General features: G+C 47.2%; 2 protein-coding genes across 3 annotated transcripts; one reads left to right on the top strand and one right to left on the bottom strand.

The window, feature by feature from the left end:
- Nucleotides 1-221: 221 nt before the first annotated feature.
- TNFRSF9 (TNF receptor superfamily member 9) lies at nucleotides 222-3,153 on the bottom strand (the record flags this gene model as incomplete). The annotated part of the gene is made up of 7 exons (XM_082328736.1): nucleotides 222-349; nucleotides 1,294-1,428; nucleotides 1,652-1,788; nucleotides 1,888-1,954; nucleotides 2,467-2,604; nucleotides 2,830-2,946; nucleotides 3,033-3,153. 7 exons carry the CDS (start codon nucleotides 3,151-3,153, stop codon nucleotides 222-224), a joined length of 843 nt encoding a protein of 280 aa, XP_082184862.1.
- Nucleotides 1,953-13,194, top strand: PARK7 (Parkinsonism associated deglycase). Of its 2 annotated transcripts, none has more exons than XM_082328738.1 (7): nucleotides 1,953-1,973; nucleotides 7,073-7,207; nucleotides 8,271-8,372; nucleotides 9,026-9,085; nucleotides 9,948-10,017; nucleotides 11,683-11,769; nucleotides 12,732-13,194. In XM_082328738.1, the coding sequence occupies exons 2-7, from the start codon at nucleotides 7,118-7,120 to the stop codon at nucleotides 12,890-12,892; spliced, it is 570 nt and encodes a 189-aa protein (XP_082184864.1). In that variant the 5' UTR covers nucleotides 1,953-1,973; nucleotides 7,073-7,117; the 3' UTR covers nucleotides 12,893-13,194. The 2 variants fall into 2 exon arrangements, with proteins under 2 accessions (XP_082184864.1, XP_082184863.1); XM_082328737.1 differs by lacking the exon at nucleotides 1,953-1,973 and adding an exon at nucleotides 4,780-4,810.
- Nucleotides 13,195-13,720: the final 526 nt, after the last annotated feature.

Below are 13,720 nucleotides of genomic sequence, written 5' to 3'. Positions count from 1 at the left end.
ATATGATTCCTAGTCCTAAAAGAAGAAAGTCAGCAAACTGGATCTTTTTATTTATTTTTATTTTTTTAAGAGATGGAAAAGATGCACTTTTTCCTCAGTGGCTGGGCTATTTAGCACTCTGAAATTCACAGATTCTGATACCCTCTCTGTTTATGTGAACAGGTTCTTGTTCTCAGTTCCAAAAGGAAATTCGAATGTGGTTGACCTGGACAGTCTAATTCCTAGTTCACCAAAAGATCTCTGAATTCTGTGGATTTGCCACGGTCCTCATATTCACCTTGTTCTTCCTCAGGAAAGCGGCAGCTGCATGCATCATCTTCCTGAATTGACTGTTCAGGTGTGGTATGCACTAAACAAAAAGATCAAATGTTCACTTTCCATTGTATTTATTCAGCCATCTTATTTCACCCTTCCTCAGTCACAACTGCAGGAAGTCATCAAGAAAAATTCTTCCAAATGATTCAATAATCTGAAGTTATTCCTCTACAGCATGTATATCTGATAAAACTAATTTATCATACTTAATTTTCCCTAATGGAACAGGGGCTGCTAGTGGTCTGTTTGCCATAGGAATGAAAGGAAGACCAACACAGAGTTATGAGATTTTTGCAGTAATGCTATTGTCTCCTGTATTCAGAATTACACTAGAAGATCAAGCCCTTATCTCTAGGAAAGGGGAGAGGAAGAGAGAGAGAGAGAGAGAGAAAACCCAAACAAACAAAAAATCCCAACTATAAATTATGTTGGATGCAATTCCACCTCATCTTTGTACTGAACTCTTGAGCTTAACCGGGGCTTACTAGCTCTCGGAGGGTAGTGCTGGATTCAGGCTGACTCTGCATCTGTGCAGCAGTACGTCCTGCCTGATATCCCCTCTTCTACTGCAGCCAAAGTTCAAAGATGCTCACTCCAGGCCATGCATACTGTTTCTGAGCAGACAGAACTGGAAAGTGCTATTGCCACACATGCCAAGGATGGTACTTGGAAGTAATAAACAGAACTGACCCTTAACCGGATCAGCAAGGCTCAGCTGAGCTTTTTCACCTCCCATGAATACTTCAATGCTATGGATAGGCATGCAGTTAACCTGCAATGTTGACAGAACACCCACAGGTAATTAAGTGCTTTCTGCAATAAAAATTCCAAAACTGTTTTCCTTTCAGTTGTTGTTTCTGACTTACAAGGCCAAAAAATGAAGCTATCTGCAACTATCTTTGAAAGATACTTAAAAACCTGGATTCCCGATTTCTGTCTAGTTTCATAAAGAAAAATTGAAGACTGCATCTATCTTACTTTTCTTGAAGACAGCATGTAGTTTCTTTTTCTGCCAGATACTGAAGCATACGCACGAAGGTAGCAGAAACACTATGCACAACAGCCCAGTTACAGTAAGAGAAATTCTGATAACATCCAACTGGAGGTCCTTCCCTAGGAAGCAAACAACATGCTCTAAGAAGTGTTACAGATCAAAATTCTACTGCCCTTGAATTAGCTGACAACTTCGTCCCCACCTCTGCTTCCGGATAAGTCTGCAACACTGGAAATGGATAGAAAGGACCCTTGCTTTAAACGGTAAGTGAATGAGCTATAGTATGTTTCAAAGTAGGTCATAATTCTTTAGCTTTATAAGCAATAGTATACAATGACTCACCTGGCATAGTTATAGAAAATGGAATTGCAGGAGATGTGGTAGGTAGAGTAGTGACTGAAGCGGGATTATCTGAAGCGTATTTGCAAATGACATCTTTTGCTGCAGTTCCAGGCTCCAGGACCTGGTTTGCAGAGCACCTGCAAGACATTTAAAGCAAAACAGGAAAAAAAAAAATCATGGAAAAAAAAAATCCAGTCAAGTGTAATACCTGTGACATTTATTTTTAGATTACTTACTTTGTCCAGTTTTTACAGGAGCCATTGGGCTGATCATTAAAAGTTCCATAGCGGCAAGTTTGGCAGCCTTCAACAGACAAGGACAGGTAAATATGTACAAGATGAGCATTTAAAACAACATGTGAAACATTATTTTTGTCTGCTTGTACCGTGACTATGATCCATATTCATAGAATTACTATTTCATGAGCTGCTCTGAGTACACAAGGCAAGTCTTTCCCTGTGAGCTATGGACCAGTACAGTACTTGCCTACAGAGACAGTTTATTTGGCACAAGATGCCACAAATCATGGCTAACTCCAGAGTTCCCAGCTCAATTTCCCACATGCTGGTGACAAAAAAGCTGTCATGCAAAGGGAACTAACTGGTACGTGATCTGAGCTGCAGCAGGGCTCAGAGTTCAGTGGGTTTGTCTGCTGCTGTGCTCACTCCACGCACCATACAAACTGTTTAGCAGCACTGGCAGCTTTTATCTCGCGAGGTCCTTACTCTGGTTGTTTCTGCGCTGCACAAGAGGCAGTGGTGCGTCCGGTGCAGGGAGCGCAGGAGGTTTAAGCTGGTGGGGAAAGGCGACCTTACCTCTCCTGGTGTTCTCCTGGCCCACGCCACAGCTTTGGTCGCAGCGGGAGCAGCCGTCGCCGCTGCAGTGATACCCCTCCTTGCATGTGCATTCAGCGTCGCTTTTTGAGGAGCACTCTTTTAAATACCTGAATCTTCCTGGAAGGTGGAAACGAGTCTTAGGTTACGTATGCGCTTGGGCACACACGGCGCGGCAACGGCTCGGGACCTTTGCTGGGGGCTTCAGCGAGAAGCCCCGCAAACGCGTCCCGTCATTTCGCCGGTGCCGTTTTCACTCGCAGCGACAGGACAGACTAACGCGCGAGCTTTTACCCCCCGGAGGTAACAAAGGGCTGGTGAGGAGCCGCCGCCGCCGCCCGGTACCTTCGCACTTCCGGCAGAGGGTGCAGCCGCTGAGTCCCGCCGCGCTGGAGAAGGTGTCGGGCGGGCACTGCCGGCAGGCCGCGCCCCGCTCGCAGCCCGCGCTCACCACGAAGGTACCTGCGGGCCGAGACAGAGGGTGGCTGCCGCGGGGCCGCGCCCGGCGCCCCGCGCGCCGGCCCGACCCAGCCCGGCCCGGCCCTCACCCGCTGGGCAGTCGGCGCTGCACGGCAGGGCGGTCGCGGGCCCCGGGCTCAGCGCTAACGCCAGCAGCGCTGCCGGCAGGAGCGCCCGCGCCCGGCCTGCCCCCGCTGCTGCCGCTCCCATAGGGTCGGTGCGTGGCGGCGCGGCCAGCTGGAGTGCGCGCGGGGCGGCGGGCGCCGGCCCTTAGGGGCCGCCCCCGGAGGGCCTGGCTGCGTCACCCGGGGGCGGCGGGGAAACCCCGGCCCGGCGGGGCTTTCCGGCCCCCCCGGCGCGACCCCCGGCTCTGCCGGGCAGCGCCCGCCGCTCGCCACCGGGGCTTCCCGGCGAGTCCCGTGCGGAATCCCCGCGGTGGCTTGGCGATCCCCCCCGGCCTATCCGCGCCGCGGGCAGCGAGCCGCTCCCGGGCCGCGCCCCCGAAAGCTGAGGGGGAGAGGCTGGGTGGCGAGGCCGGCGCGGCCCGCGAGGGGAGAGGGGCAGCCCGCACGGGCGTGTCTGCGAACGCCTCGGCCGTGCGCGGAGCTGCTGTGTCTGAAACCGCCCCGGGACGAGGCAAATCCCGCAGCGCACGGATAACTGATGCCCCGCGCGGATCCGGCCGGGGGCCGCTGGCCGGGGCCCCTGAGGCTCGCGGGAGGGAAAGGGCGCGACCCTCGCCGGCACGAGGCCGCCTGACGCTCGCTGCCCACGAGTGGGGGCGGTGCCCGCCTGGCGCTCCCGGCGGTGTCCGGCCGCGCGGCCCCGCCCCCTGCGACTCGCCGCGGCCTGTCCCCCCGCTCGTGCACGGGCGGGCGCGTGGCCGCGGGCGGTGTCGGCCGCGCCCCGGGTCCCCTGGGGCGGCCGCGGCGGGTGCGCCCTGACGGGGCGGCTGCCGTGCGCGTGAGCCGCGGCGGGCAGCGCGGGCAGACGAGAACGGGAGGGACAACGTGGCATAAGAGAGGAGTTTTCCAGAGTGCCTTATAACCGACCAGGGAAGGCACCCTTCAGCTGGTGGGTGCCCGGCGCGCAGGCGGGCAGGCAGCGCAAGGACCAGCCTGTGGAGGGTTTTGAGTGAAGTCCAGCGTGGGTAGCACACAAACCCCCCGTGCCAGGAACAGAAGCCCGCAGCAATTCCAGGAAAGACCCCAGGGAAGTCCTTCCCTGGGACTTGCTCTCCTGTTACCGGACCCAGACTTGAGCTGCTCTGCCAGAGCTCTCGTGGGCCCATCGCCAGGGATCCAGGCCATGACTGCCAGCACCTGCAAGTAGCAGTTTTACACAACAGGGCTATCTGCCGTCCTGAAGGGCCCCTTTAACAGGTCGGTCTGTCTTTCAAAATATTGAAACCTCTCCTTTAAACTAGGGCAAACTCTGCCCTTGACCCATAAGCATTTTCCGTGTACCGTGAGCCTCAGGAAACGGGGATGTCGGTTAGACGTTTTGGGCAGAACTCGGACAAGAGCAGTGACTTGGTTCAGCACTCTTTGTAGGTGTGAGGGCTGCCTGAGGAGCAGCAGAACCATCTCGTTTTGAAGGCACGTACCTCGCGATTGCGCTGCTGTAGGAGGGTGACGTTGTCACGGTGCTGGGCTCCGGAGCGCTCGCTGCAGCTGCGTTCCGAGTGAGCGTGAGAAAAACGGAGCGTTTTGCAAACAGAAAAGGAGGGCAGGCGAGTGTCGGAGGCGCGACCGCGACGGGCGCACAGGCAAGGGGCGGGGCGGCGGGGGAGGGCGGGCTGCGGGCCGGGGACGCGGAGCGGCAGGCGGGGGCGGGGCTGCCCAGAGTCGCGCAGCCCTCGGCGGAGGTGAGTCGCCGCCGCTCCCGCCGCCCGCCTGGCGCCCCGGCTCGGCGGGTCTGGCCGGAGGAGCCCCTCGGAGGGCGGCGGGCGGGGGGCTGGCCGGGGCGGGCCGCCGCTTGCGGAGGGCGTGGGTTTCGCTGGGCCGCGTGGGGCGTGCGTGGGGCCCCGCGGCCTGCCGGGGTTGCGCCGCCTCAGCGGTCGCGGCGGTGGCTCCGCTCAGCGCCCAGCGGCGGCCGCGGGCAGGGTGGGAAGGCCGCTCGCTTGTCTTCGGGGAGCGAGCCTGCCCGCGTCTGTGCTCCGTGCGATTGCAGGCTCTGCCGCCTCGCCCTGTGCCGCTCTTCGCGGGCCTCTGAAATCCTTGCTGCGTTGAATGGCGCCGTGTCCTGAAATAAACACGTAGGGACGCGGCCTTTCATCCGGACTGGCTGGGCTGATGACCCTTAGAAATTCCCTTGCCTCTGGTAGCTAGCTAGTTGGTCAGGGCTTTGAAGGGTGTGATTTTTTTTTAAAGCCAGCCTTCTTAGAGTTTCAGATTCAGTCATCTGCCAGAAGTCACTGTCTCGAGAAATGCACACGTACCCACGTAGGGGAGTACGTTTAGCTTGAAGGTTTGAGACAGCCTGTGCATATGCTGACACTGAGAAGCAAATGGAAGACTTGTATTTGGTACGCATAGATAGCTTGTTAAATGAAGTGGCTGTTATGTCTGTATGACTTGGTTCTGCCTTCTCGGAAAACAGTCTTGCCCTGGTAGCATTTACAGCATGACAGCTATTTACATATGCACCCATGTAAAGAACAGTACTAACGCTCAAGAATTTATCAGTGTATTATGATAAATGTCTAAGGACAGTAGGGAGAGACTGCATTGTGCTAGATTGGGGAAAGAGAAAAGCTTTTGGGATCAGGTTCCTATTTGCATCTAAAGAACTAGTGAAAGAGAGGGGTACAAACTATGATCTAGGGTATTTTTCTACAATAAGAAGCAAATGCATTATTTCTGCGTTGTGGCTATTCGGGCATTGCTAGTTAGTCAAATTGATATGAAAATTAATTTTGCAGGATCAATGTATGCCTTCAAGACAAATTATTAAGAAGCTTCAGGTTGTCCTGAAGTTATTGTTAATACCTATGATTTGAGTGTACTTGTTCAGTTGGCCTTGCATTTGACAGTACATAAAGCTGCCCTAAAAGTAGGATTTGACACACTGAAGTAGTCTGCTTGGGCTGGTTCTGCATATTGCAGGATGTTCTGTATATTACTGCATTCTGGAAGTAGCATCTTTCTAAATGAGGCTAACAGTAGGGAGCAAACCTGAAAATAAATGAAGTTAAAGCAGGATGAGGGGATGGTTTTCTTTTCTGTAGGCAACTGAACATGGATCTCATTTTATGAAGAGCTCCCTGGTGCTACATGCATTTCTGGATGGAAAGTCCCTACATAGGAAAAAATCCTTGTCTCATAGAGTGGATGACCTGTGAAATGCCTTCTCACATCACAGATGCTTTCACAGACTTCTGTCAGACCAGTATGAGTTAGTGTGTATTTTACATGATGTAGTTAAAGTTACTTTAACTTAACCTTCAAATGGAAATTTGGCCATTCACCTCAACTTGAATTTAGGAGCTAAAAAAAAAAGCCTTAAGCCTAGCTTGTTCCATTCGCTAAATTCTGTGGTCTGCTCCCCCATCACACATGTGCACACGTTTCTCCCCCACAAAATTGTGAAATACCCAGAAAATCTATTGCTCAGGTTTTGCAGGGGCACTGGTCGAGTCATTATAAGTCACAGGAAACTCTTTGTGAAGCATGCTGTGTGGAAACTAAATACCAGACATGAGGTCAAAGCTCATGCAAGCCCTTTTTATAAATGCTGACCTGGGTAGGAGTCAGTAATCTGGGTATGAGTGAGGGTGTGCAAATTGAAAACAACTCTGCCACCCACCTTGAACCCTTCTCTCTGGCAGACTCAAGTCCTGTAAAGTCTTGACTAGGCCAAGCTGCTTCCTGTTCTGGTGCTGATGTGCTGTGCCTCCCACTGCACAAATGTCTTAATCCCTTAACAGCATAATGGATTCTCTGTAAAAAGCTCTTTAGTTAAATGTGTTGCTGTGAATATTAATTAAAGCTAGTGAACCATTTTTAGGTGACTTAAATGGAAGATAATGCAAAAATGCAAATTACTCACTGTTAAACTTCACCGTTAGGAAACATCTATACTAGGGGATTTACCTTCTAACCACCTTGTCTCTTTCTACCCCCCTCAGCCTCTCCCTTCACAACCATCTCACCTAATAGCAACCCTTCAAGATATGGCCTCGAAAAGAGCACTGGTGATTCTAGCAAAAGGGGCAGAGGAAATGGAAACTGTAATCCCCACTGATGTTATGAGAAGAGCTGGGGTGAGTATGCAGACAATGAAAAATCTTTTTTGTGAGTGCTTGGTCAAGGGAAAATCTTGGCCTCAAGTTGATGGTCACTGCTAGGAGTTCAAGGTGTAGTCTGTTCTATGAGGTGAAAATTTACCCGTGCCTTCTTACTGGTTAGCAAATATTTGTGCCGTGCCCCAAATAAGAATGCATGACAACTGACATTTGTGCAAAAGATAAACTTTTAAAATAGGAGCCTAATGTAGACTAGAGGGTTACTGTTTCAAGTAAATCTTACCCTGTCAGAAAACATGGCTACTCCCATGCATAGTAACAGGAAGTGCGTTTTTCGTAGGGTTCTGAACAGCTCAGTACATTACAGCTCATGACATTACGTACCTTTTCTTGAGCTGCTTTTAAAATTCTGTTATTAACTAGAATTCTCTGGTGGGATTCCTCATGCTGTTTGTTCCTTTTGCAGCTGTAGTGGTACACAGTGTTATCACCTGATTAGGTATGAAAATAAAATTTTAAATAAATAAACCAACTTCACATGTATAGAAATGACTAAAATAAAAATTACCTTCTCCCACCACCTTTGTCATTCCATTAATGTACTCCCCATTTTGGCTGCCATAAGAAGCACAAGCTTGTCTGCTTATTTAGTGACTGTGAGCTGTGCCATGCACATCTATGATATTATGATCAGGCATCTAAAGTCAAGGAAGAAATTTGAACACACCATAAGTGCGTTTGAGAATGGCTTGAGCCTGCAGAGAGACTTTAATTCATTATCTGATCTACTTAGTCTGGCTCTCCTGGGTTGTATTGTTTTGTTTAAAGTCTGTGGGATCAGATACTCTCTAAATGTCCTGTTTGAAAAGTTGACCTGTTAGAGGTATTTGTTAATCTCGAGATGAATATCACGGATTGCCTTGTGTGTTTGCACTTAATCATGGTTTGGGGAAGCTTAAGAGTTGTCCTATTCTTGACAGCTTTCAGTAGCGTTTTGCTCATTCTGTGTACTACTTAAGAACTAACGTATAAGGAAAACGCCCTAAATTCTTGAATTGTAATGATATATGTATTCTGTTAGATCAAGGTGACTGTTGCAGGCCTAACAGGAAAAGAACCAGTGCAGTGCAGTCGAGATGTCTTCATTTGTCCTGATGCCAGTCTTGAAGATGCCAGAAAAGAGGTTGGTCATCACTCTGATCTGATATAATGGCCAACATAGCCTTTCTCACAGTTTCAGAGGTGAATTTGGAAAGCTTATGCATTACCTTTAGAAATATGTTAGCTCTATGCAATAGTGAATCACAGATCTGCAAATCCTGCAGTGCTCCCCTTCAGTGTTCTCCTGCTTCATAGCATGCTAGGATCAGACAGATTTGTTAACTCTGTACAGGTATTTGTTTTTGCAAAACATCAAACATAGAGCTTTATTTTGCATGTTAGTCAGCCCAACAAAATACCATGATTTGCAACAACTGAAAAGTTCTGATGGGACACTAAACAATACTATAGTTAGACCTGTACAGTAAGGTTGGAGCAAAACCACTTGTCCTTACAAGTGCAAGAGCTGCCATTTGCTTGCTGAAGCACTTAAATGCACTAGGCTTAAAAGTTTGTTCTGTGACAGACTTTATCGATAATAGGTTCTTCCTGGAATAGAAAACAATAATTTGTTCCATAATCGGAACTGCTTCTCTGGTCGTAAAGTGTTGTTTGGTGGAAGAAAAGGTAGATCCCTTTGCTTCTCACTCGACTCAGCTGTAGTGGCCTTAAAACAGTGTAATGTATCTACCAGCCTCTGTTCAACAGAACAATTTTATTTTTTTGTTTGTTTAGGGGCCTTATGATGTCGTGGTCCTGCCTGGGGGTAACCTTGGAGCTCAAAACTTGTCAGAGGTAAAGTTGTGGTATCTTAAAGATTCATGGGTATCCTCATGAGTAGTGGGTGGTCTACACTTGCTTAGTAATCCTGCAAATTCGGTTCAGCATCTGAAAATTCTCTTCTGAATGAATCAGTAAACTAATTGTTAATTGTCTTAAGCCTTCTTGTGAATATATAGGTAGGACAACTGGGTAAATTCTTGGACTTGAGTACCTAGTTAAACAGAATAAAAACAGAAGGGTGCTCTGTATTGTGGGAAGATCTCTGGTTGTAATCATATGAAGATGAAACAGTTGCAAATGAAGATTTAATGCCATGAAATATAAAACAGGCTGAACCCACGGGACTCTGTTCCTTTGCTCAAGAATTTTGTCTCTGGTGCAGAACTGTTGTAGTGATGGTATAAATACCTCGTGGAAGGCAGGCGGACAAACAAGTCGATCTGTCAGATAGGCCTTAGATGGTATCACACAGTTTGTAAGCCCTGGAATATGAGACAAATATCCCGTATAAATCTTCTTAAGAATGATAGAGACTGTCTGGAGGTAGCTCATGAATACTCTTTCCTATTTGTCTTGTGAAGTTTTTGAACAACAACTTTCTATGGCCGTGAATTAACCAGCTTTTATGTGGGCCAAGTACTTCCTTGCAGTTCCTTCTGATTTCCTTGCTCTTTCCTTGTGGGGCAAGTATTTATCGGTTTCAGTTTTTCTCCTTCTTAGTGTTTTCATTGCCCTCTGTTCTGAGGCAGGATGGAGAGTTGTCAGCTGGTTTTCTTTGTAAAACTTGTTTACGAATTTGCAGTGGAAAATATTTCAATTGTGCTTCAAATGATCAACCCCAAACAATGACTTGTAATATGGTTTCTTCATACAGTCTCCTGCTGTGAAAGACATTTTGAAGGACCAGGAAAGCAGAAAAGGCCTGATTGCTGCTATATGTGCAGGTGGGTTAACAAGACATCTTGCTTTGTAAAGCGTTTGGATATTTTGAAGGGGCATGCAGACAGTTTCCTGTCTTAGAAATGTTTATTCCTGTGATTTAGTAGCAGGGATTTGTACTATATGTGCACCCATCAGCATTTGAATTTTTTTTTAATTCAATAGCAGATGAATCTTTAAAATATTGCGAACACTTATCCTGCAAGCTCTACTTGGTACCCAGTTCTTTCCAATCAGTTGTGTTACTGTCTTTAAAACAAAAAGCAAAAGGTAATGCGCTAGGATTTTTTATAAAATATTTGCTTATTCTGGTGATCCTTCTGCGAGGACACAGTGCTGGCAGAACATCATTGCTATAAATTTATCTCACATCTCCTCTCCTGCCCTTTAGCTTCAGAAGGGAGGCTGTAAATATAGAATTACAGGCTCACTGTTCCTCATCTGAGTGGTAGCAAAAGATGGAATTGCTCTGAGGAGAGGGCTGTCTGCTTACATATTCTGCACAGCTAGGTATCCAGCTCATTCCTTTGTAAGATTTGTATGTAAAAAAAAGCAAGATGAATAATTGCCAATAGTCACAACTGAACTGAGAGGCTGGCCTAGGTACCCGTAGCTGAGAATGAGGAGAGTGGCGAAGAATGTGTAGAAGACAGTCTAACAGAATGTGTTTGTGGAGTGTATTTTCACTTTTGTTTTCTGGTATGTTGCTAGGGTTTTTTCGCTTTCATTCTTCAGTTAGGTGATAAACATACAGAGTTGTGAACATTCTTGAACTTGGCAGTGGTAGTCTACTTCTCTATCTGTATCTATCTCTTGCAGAACAGTTGCAAATTCATGGTTGCCCAATAAAGGCCTTTGCTTGTAATCAGGACGGTTCATTTATTTAGGTATAATGCTTCATAGAGCTGATTCCAACTGAACACAAAGAAGAAGGTTATTTCCTGGACTATATCTGAAATGAATCAAATGTACAGAAATGAAACTCACATTAGGCAAATCCTGCCTTCAGTTTCTTGTGGAATTCCCGTAAGGATTTTCTGTCAGATGACCTAAGACTTCTTGACACAAACTCCTTCCTCAATTCAGGCCAAGGAGGAAGTATGAAAAGAGAAAGACTGTTAAAACCAAAAACTTAGCAGTTAGCCCATGATCTGTCCACAATACTTCTTGGCACACAATTCCAACATGTAAAGGCTTCCTCAAATGAAATTTTATCTGTTAAGTCTCTCAATTCAAGGCTTAACAAGGTCATAAAGTAATTTTACCTAGTTAATGTTCAGATTGAAATGCAGACTTTTTGTTACTTAGTTTCAAGCAGTTATAAATAAAATGTATTATCTGGAAGTAAAATGACTATTGTTCTCAGCTCCTTCAAAGGCAGCACAATCATTGGTAGGACAGCTGCGTGAACTGGGTGTTCTCTAAACCTTCTCTTTTCTTCATCTGTTTCTCTGCACGGGGCATTTTGTGTAATAGAATGGGAGAGATTATACAGCTGTGTTCTTTTTGAGGCTTTTTGCTTCAGAGATAGGGCTGGCATCGGTTTTATGAAAAGTAGCCTGTCCACGGTGAGCTTTGGCCCCTTGAGGGCCTCGTGCCTGAACATGTGTTCTTGAAAGTCTTTATAGCAGAAAAGAGTACCTCACTCGTGCAACTTTGTGTCCTGACAGGTCCTACTGCCCTTCTGGCACATGGGATAGGGTTTGGAAGCAAAGTCACAACACATCCTTTGGCCAAAGATAAAATGATGAATGGAGGTATGTAATGACTTTTCTAAGTTTCTCTTTAAACCCTTCTCAGATTTTTTTTTTTTTAGCTGAACCCTTGATTTAAAGAAAGGAAAAGCTTTTGTATCTTATTTTGTATCTCTGAATTTCCTTAATGCTTTCCTGAACGTAATCAAAATTCAACTGAATATGCTAAGACTGTATTTCTAAGTCTGTTTAACCTGAAAACACAGGGCCGTATTAACATTCTCATCCTTGGGGAAAATACACTCTTGCTGTCATACTAGGAGCACTTTTTCCCTTATCCTCTTGAGGCTGAGCCATCTCTTGCCCTTTTGGTTCTTTGCCTCAGTGGTCCCGACAGCAAACCCCAGCAGCACTTTTCCTGCTTTCCCATGAGTAGTGCTTTGGTGCTGTAAGCAGCTGATGGGTCCACACTTCTTTCTCATACCTAAAGGAAGTGGTGGTGAAGCACGATTAAGAAGTCATTCTGTGAACATTAACGAGTCTGAAGGTAAGCAGGAGATGGCAGGGTTCCTCCAGTTTCCTCTGCGTGCATTTGGAAAAAAGAAAGTTGTGAACAGCTACACAAAAGCAGTTTGACTTCCAAAAGTAACTCCATGGGAGCTGACAGGCACAGCGAGTGCTTCTTGATGAGCTTGTAGAATCAGAGCTGCATTCCCATACATGCGAATAAGCTGCCAGAGCTCCCAGTGGGCCCTTTTCCTCTCTGAGGACTGCAGGCAGTGATGAGCTGCTTGGTTCCAGAGGGGCAGAGGTACAGCGCCTGAGGCAGGCTGGGCCCACACAGGTGGCTGAAGTGCCTTCTGCGGAGCACGATGCTGTCTGTCGTCAGGGAGCTGCCGCTCCTCAGCTGCTATAGCCTGCAGGCAGCGGGTGGCGGTGCCCTGCGGCAGGCAGATCTGTGCTCTGTGGCAGCTGTGAGCACTGTGCTGGATACTGACGCTCTTTCTGTTGTGTGTCCCCCCAAGCACACTACTGCTACTCTGAGAACCGTGTGGAGAAAGATGGGAACATCCTCACCAGCCGCGGCCCTGGTACCAGCTTTGAATTTGGGTTGGCCATTGTTGAAACGCTGATGGGGAAGGAAGTGGCTGAACAGGTGAAGGCACCCCTAATACTGAAAGAGTGAAATTCTGGTGTGGGACAGGGAGTAGGACAATTTCAGAGGGAGAGTCTTGTCCTTTGTAGAATAACTGTAAGATGCACTGTTGTAAATACAATTTAATTGTGGGTGAAATTAGCAACTGTACTTACCTAAACTAGGATACCTTAACAAACCAATGGTCTTTAATTCTGGAAGAAGATCCTGTTAGCAAAAAGCTTCATCACGAAAAAGCAGCCAGCATTTAGTAATCTTAGTTAGCTCTTGCGTGGCATTTAAAAATCACATGGGAAAATGTTTGCAGAGTAAATAAAAATGAAGCAACCCTGCTTGTGTGTTGTTTCTTTGTGTGTTTTCTCCCAACCCAGACCTGTGAAACCTTTTTAGCATTACGGCTAGCAGTGTACTATTCAAAACAACTTCTATCTAGAATGTCACACAGTTCTTCTGAAGTATGAGCTGAAATGAGAAGGTGGTCAAGCACTGGAACAAGCTCCTTGGGGAAGTGGTCATGGCCCCAAGCCTGTTGGTGTTCAAGAAGCGTTTGGACAATGCTCATAGGTACATGGTTTAACTTTTAGGTTGCCCTGTGTGGAGTCAGCAGTTGGACTTGATGATCCTTGTGGGTCTCTTCCAACTCAGGATACTCTATGATTCTATGAAATAGATTATTAAGTTGTAGCTTAGAATTTGTTAAAACAGTATTTAGTTTCCGTATACAAATAAGGCCAATAACTAGTATTAATTCTAAGACAGCATGGAACTAAATTAAAAGCAGGAATGTTCTTACCTTGTCAAGCACCCTAGAGTTCCTATAGCTAGCAGGTTGTCCATGATACCATTGGAATTTGTCTT

The sequence above is a fragment of the Platalea leucorodia genome (genome assembly GCF_965183815.1).
Source record: "Platalea leucorodia genome assembly, chromosome: 17".
Classification (NCBI taxonomy): domain Eukaryota; kingdom Metazoa; phylum Chordata; class Aves; order Pelecaniformes; family Threskiornithidae; genus Platalea; species Platalea leucorodia.
The sequence above is the reverse complement of the archived record's forward strand: the minus strand, read 5'-3'. Positions and strand labels throughout refer to the sequence as shown.

Bases quoted from the DNA above. Each gene is read 5' to 3' on its own strand.
- PARK7 (XM_082328738.1), top strand. From the start codon at position 7,118: ATGGCCTCGAAAAGAGCACTGGTGATTCTAGCAAAAGGGGCAGAGGAA. The intron at 7,208-8,270 runs GTGAGTATGCAG...GTATTCTGTTAG, and splicing joins ATGTTATGAGAAGAGCTGGG to ATCAAGGTGACTGTTGCAGG. The intron at 11,770-12,731 runs GTATGTAATGAC...TGTCCCCCCAAG, and splicing joins AGATAAAATGATGAATGGAG to CACACTACTGCTACTCTGAG.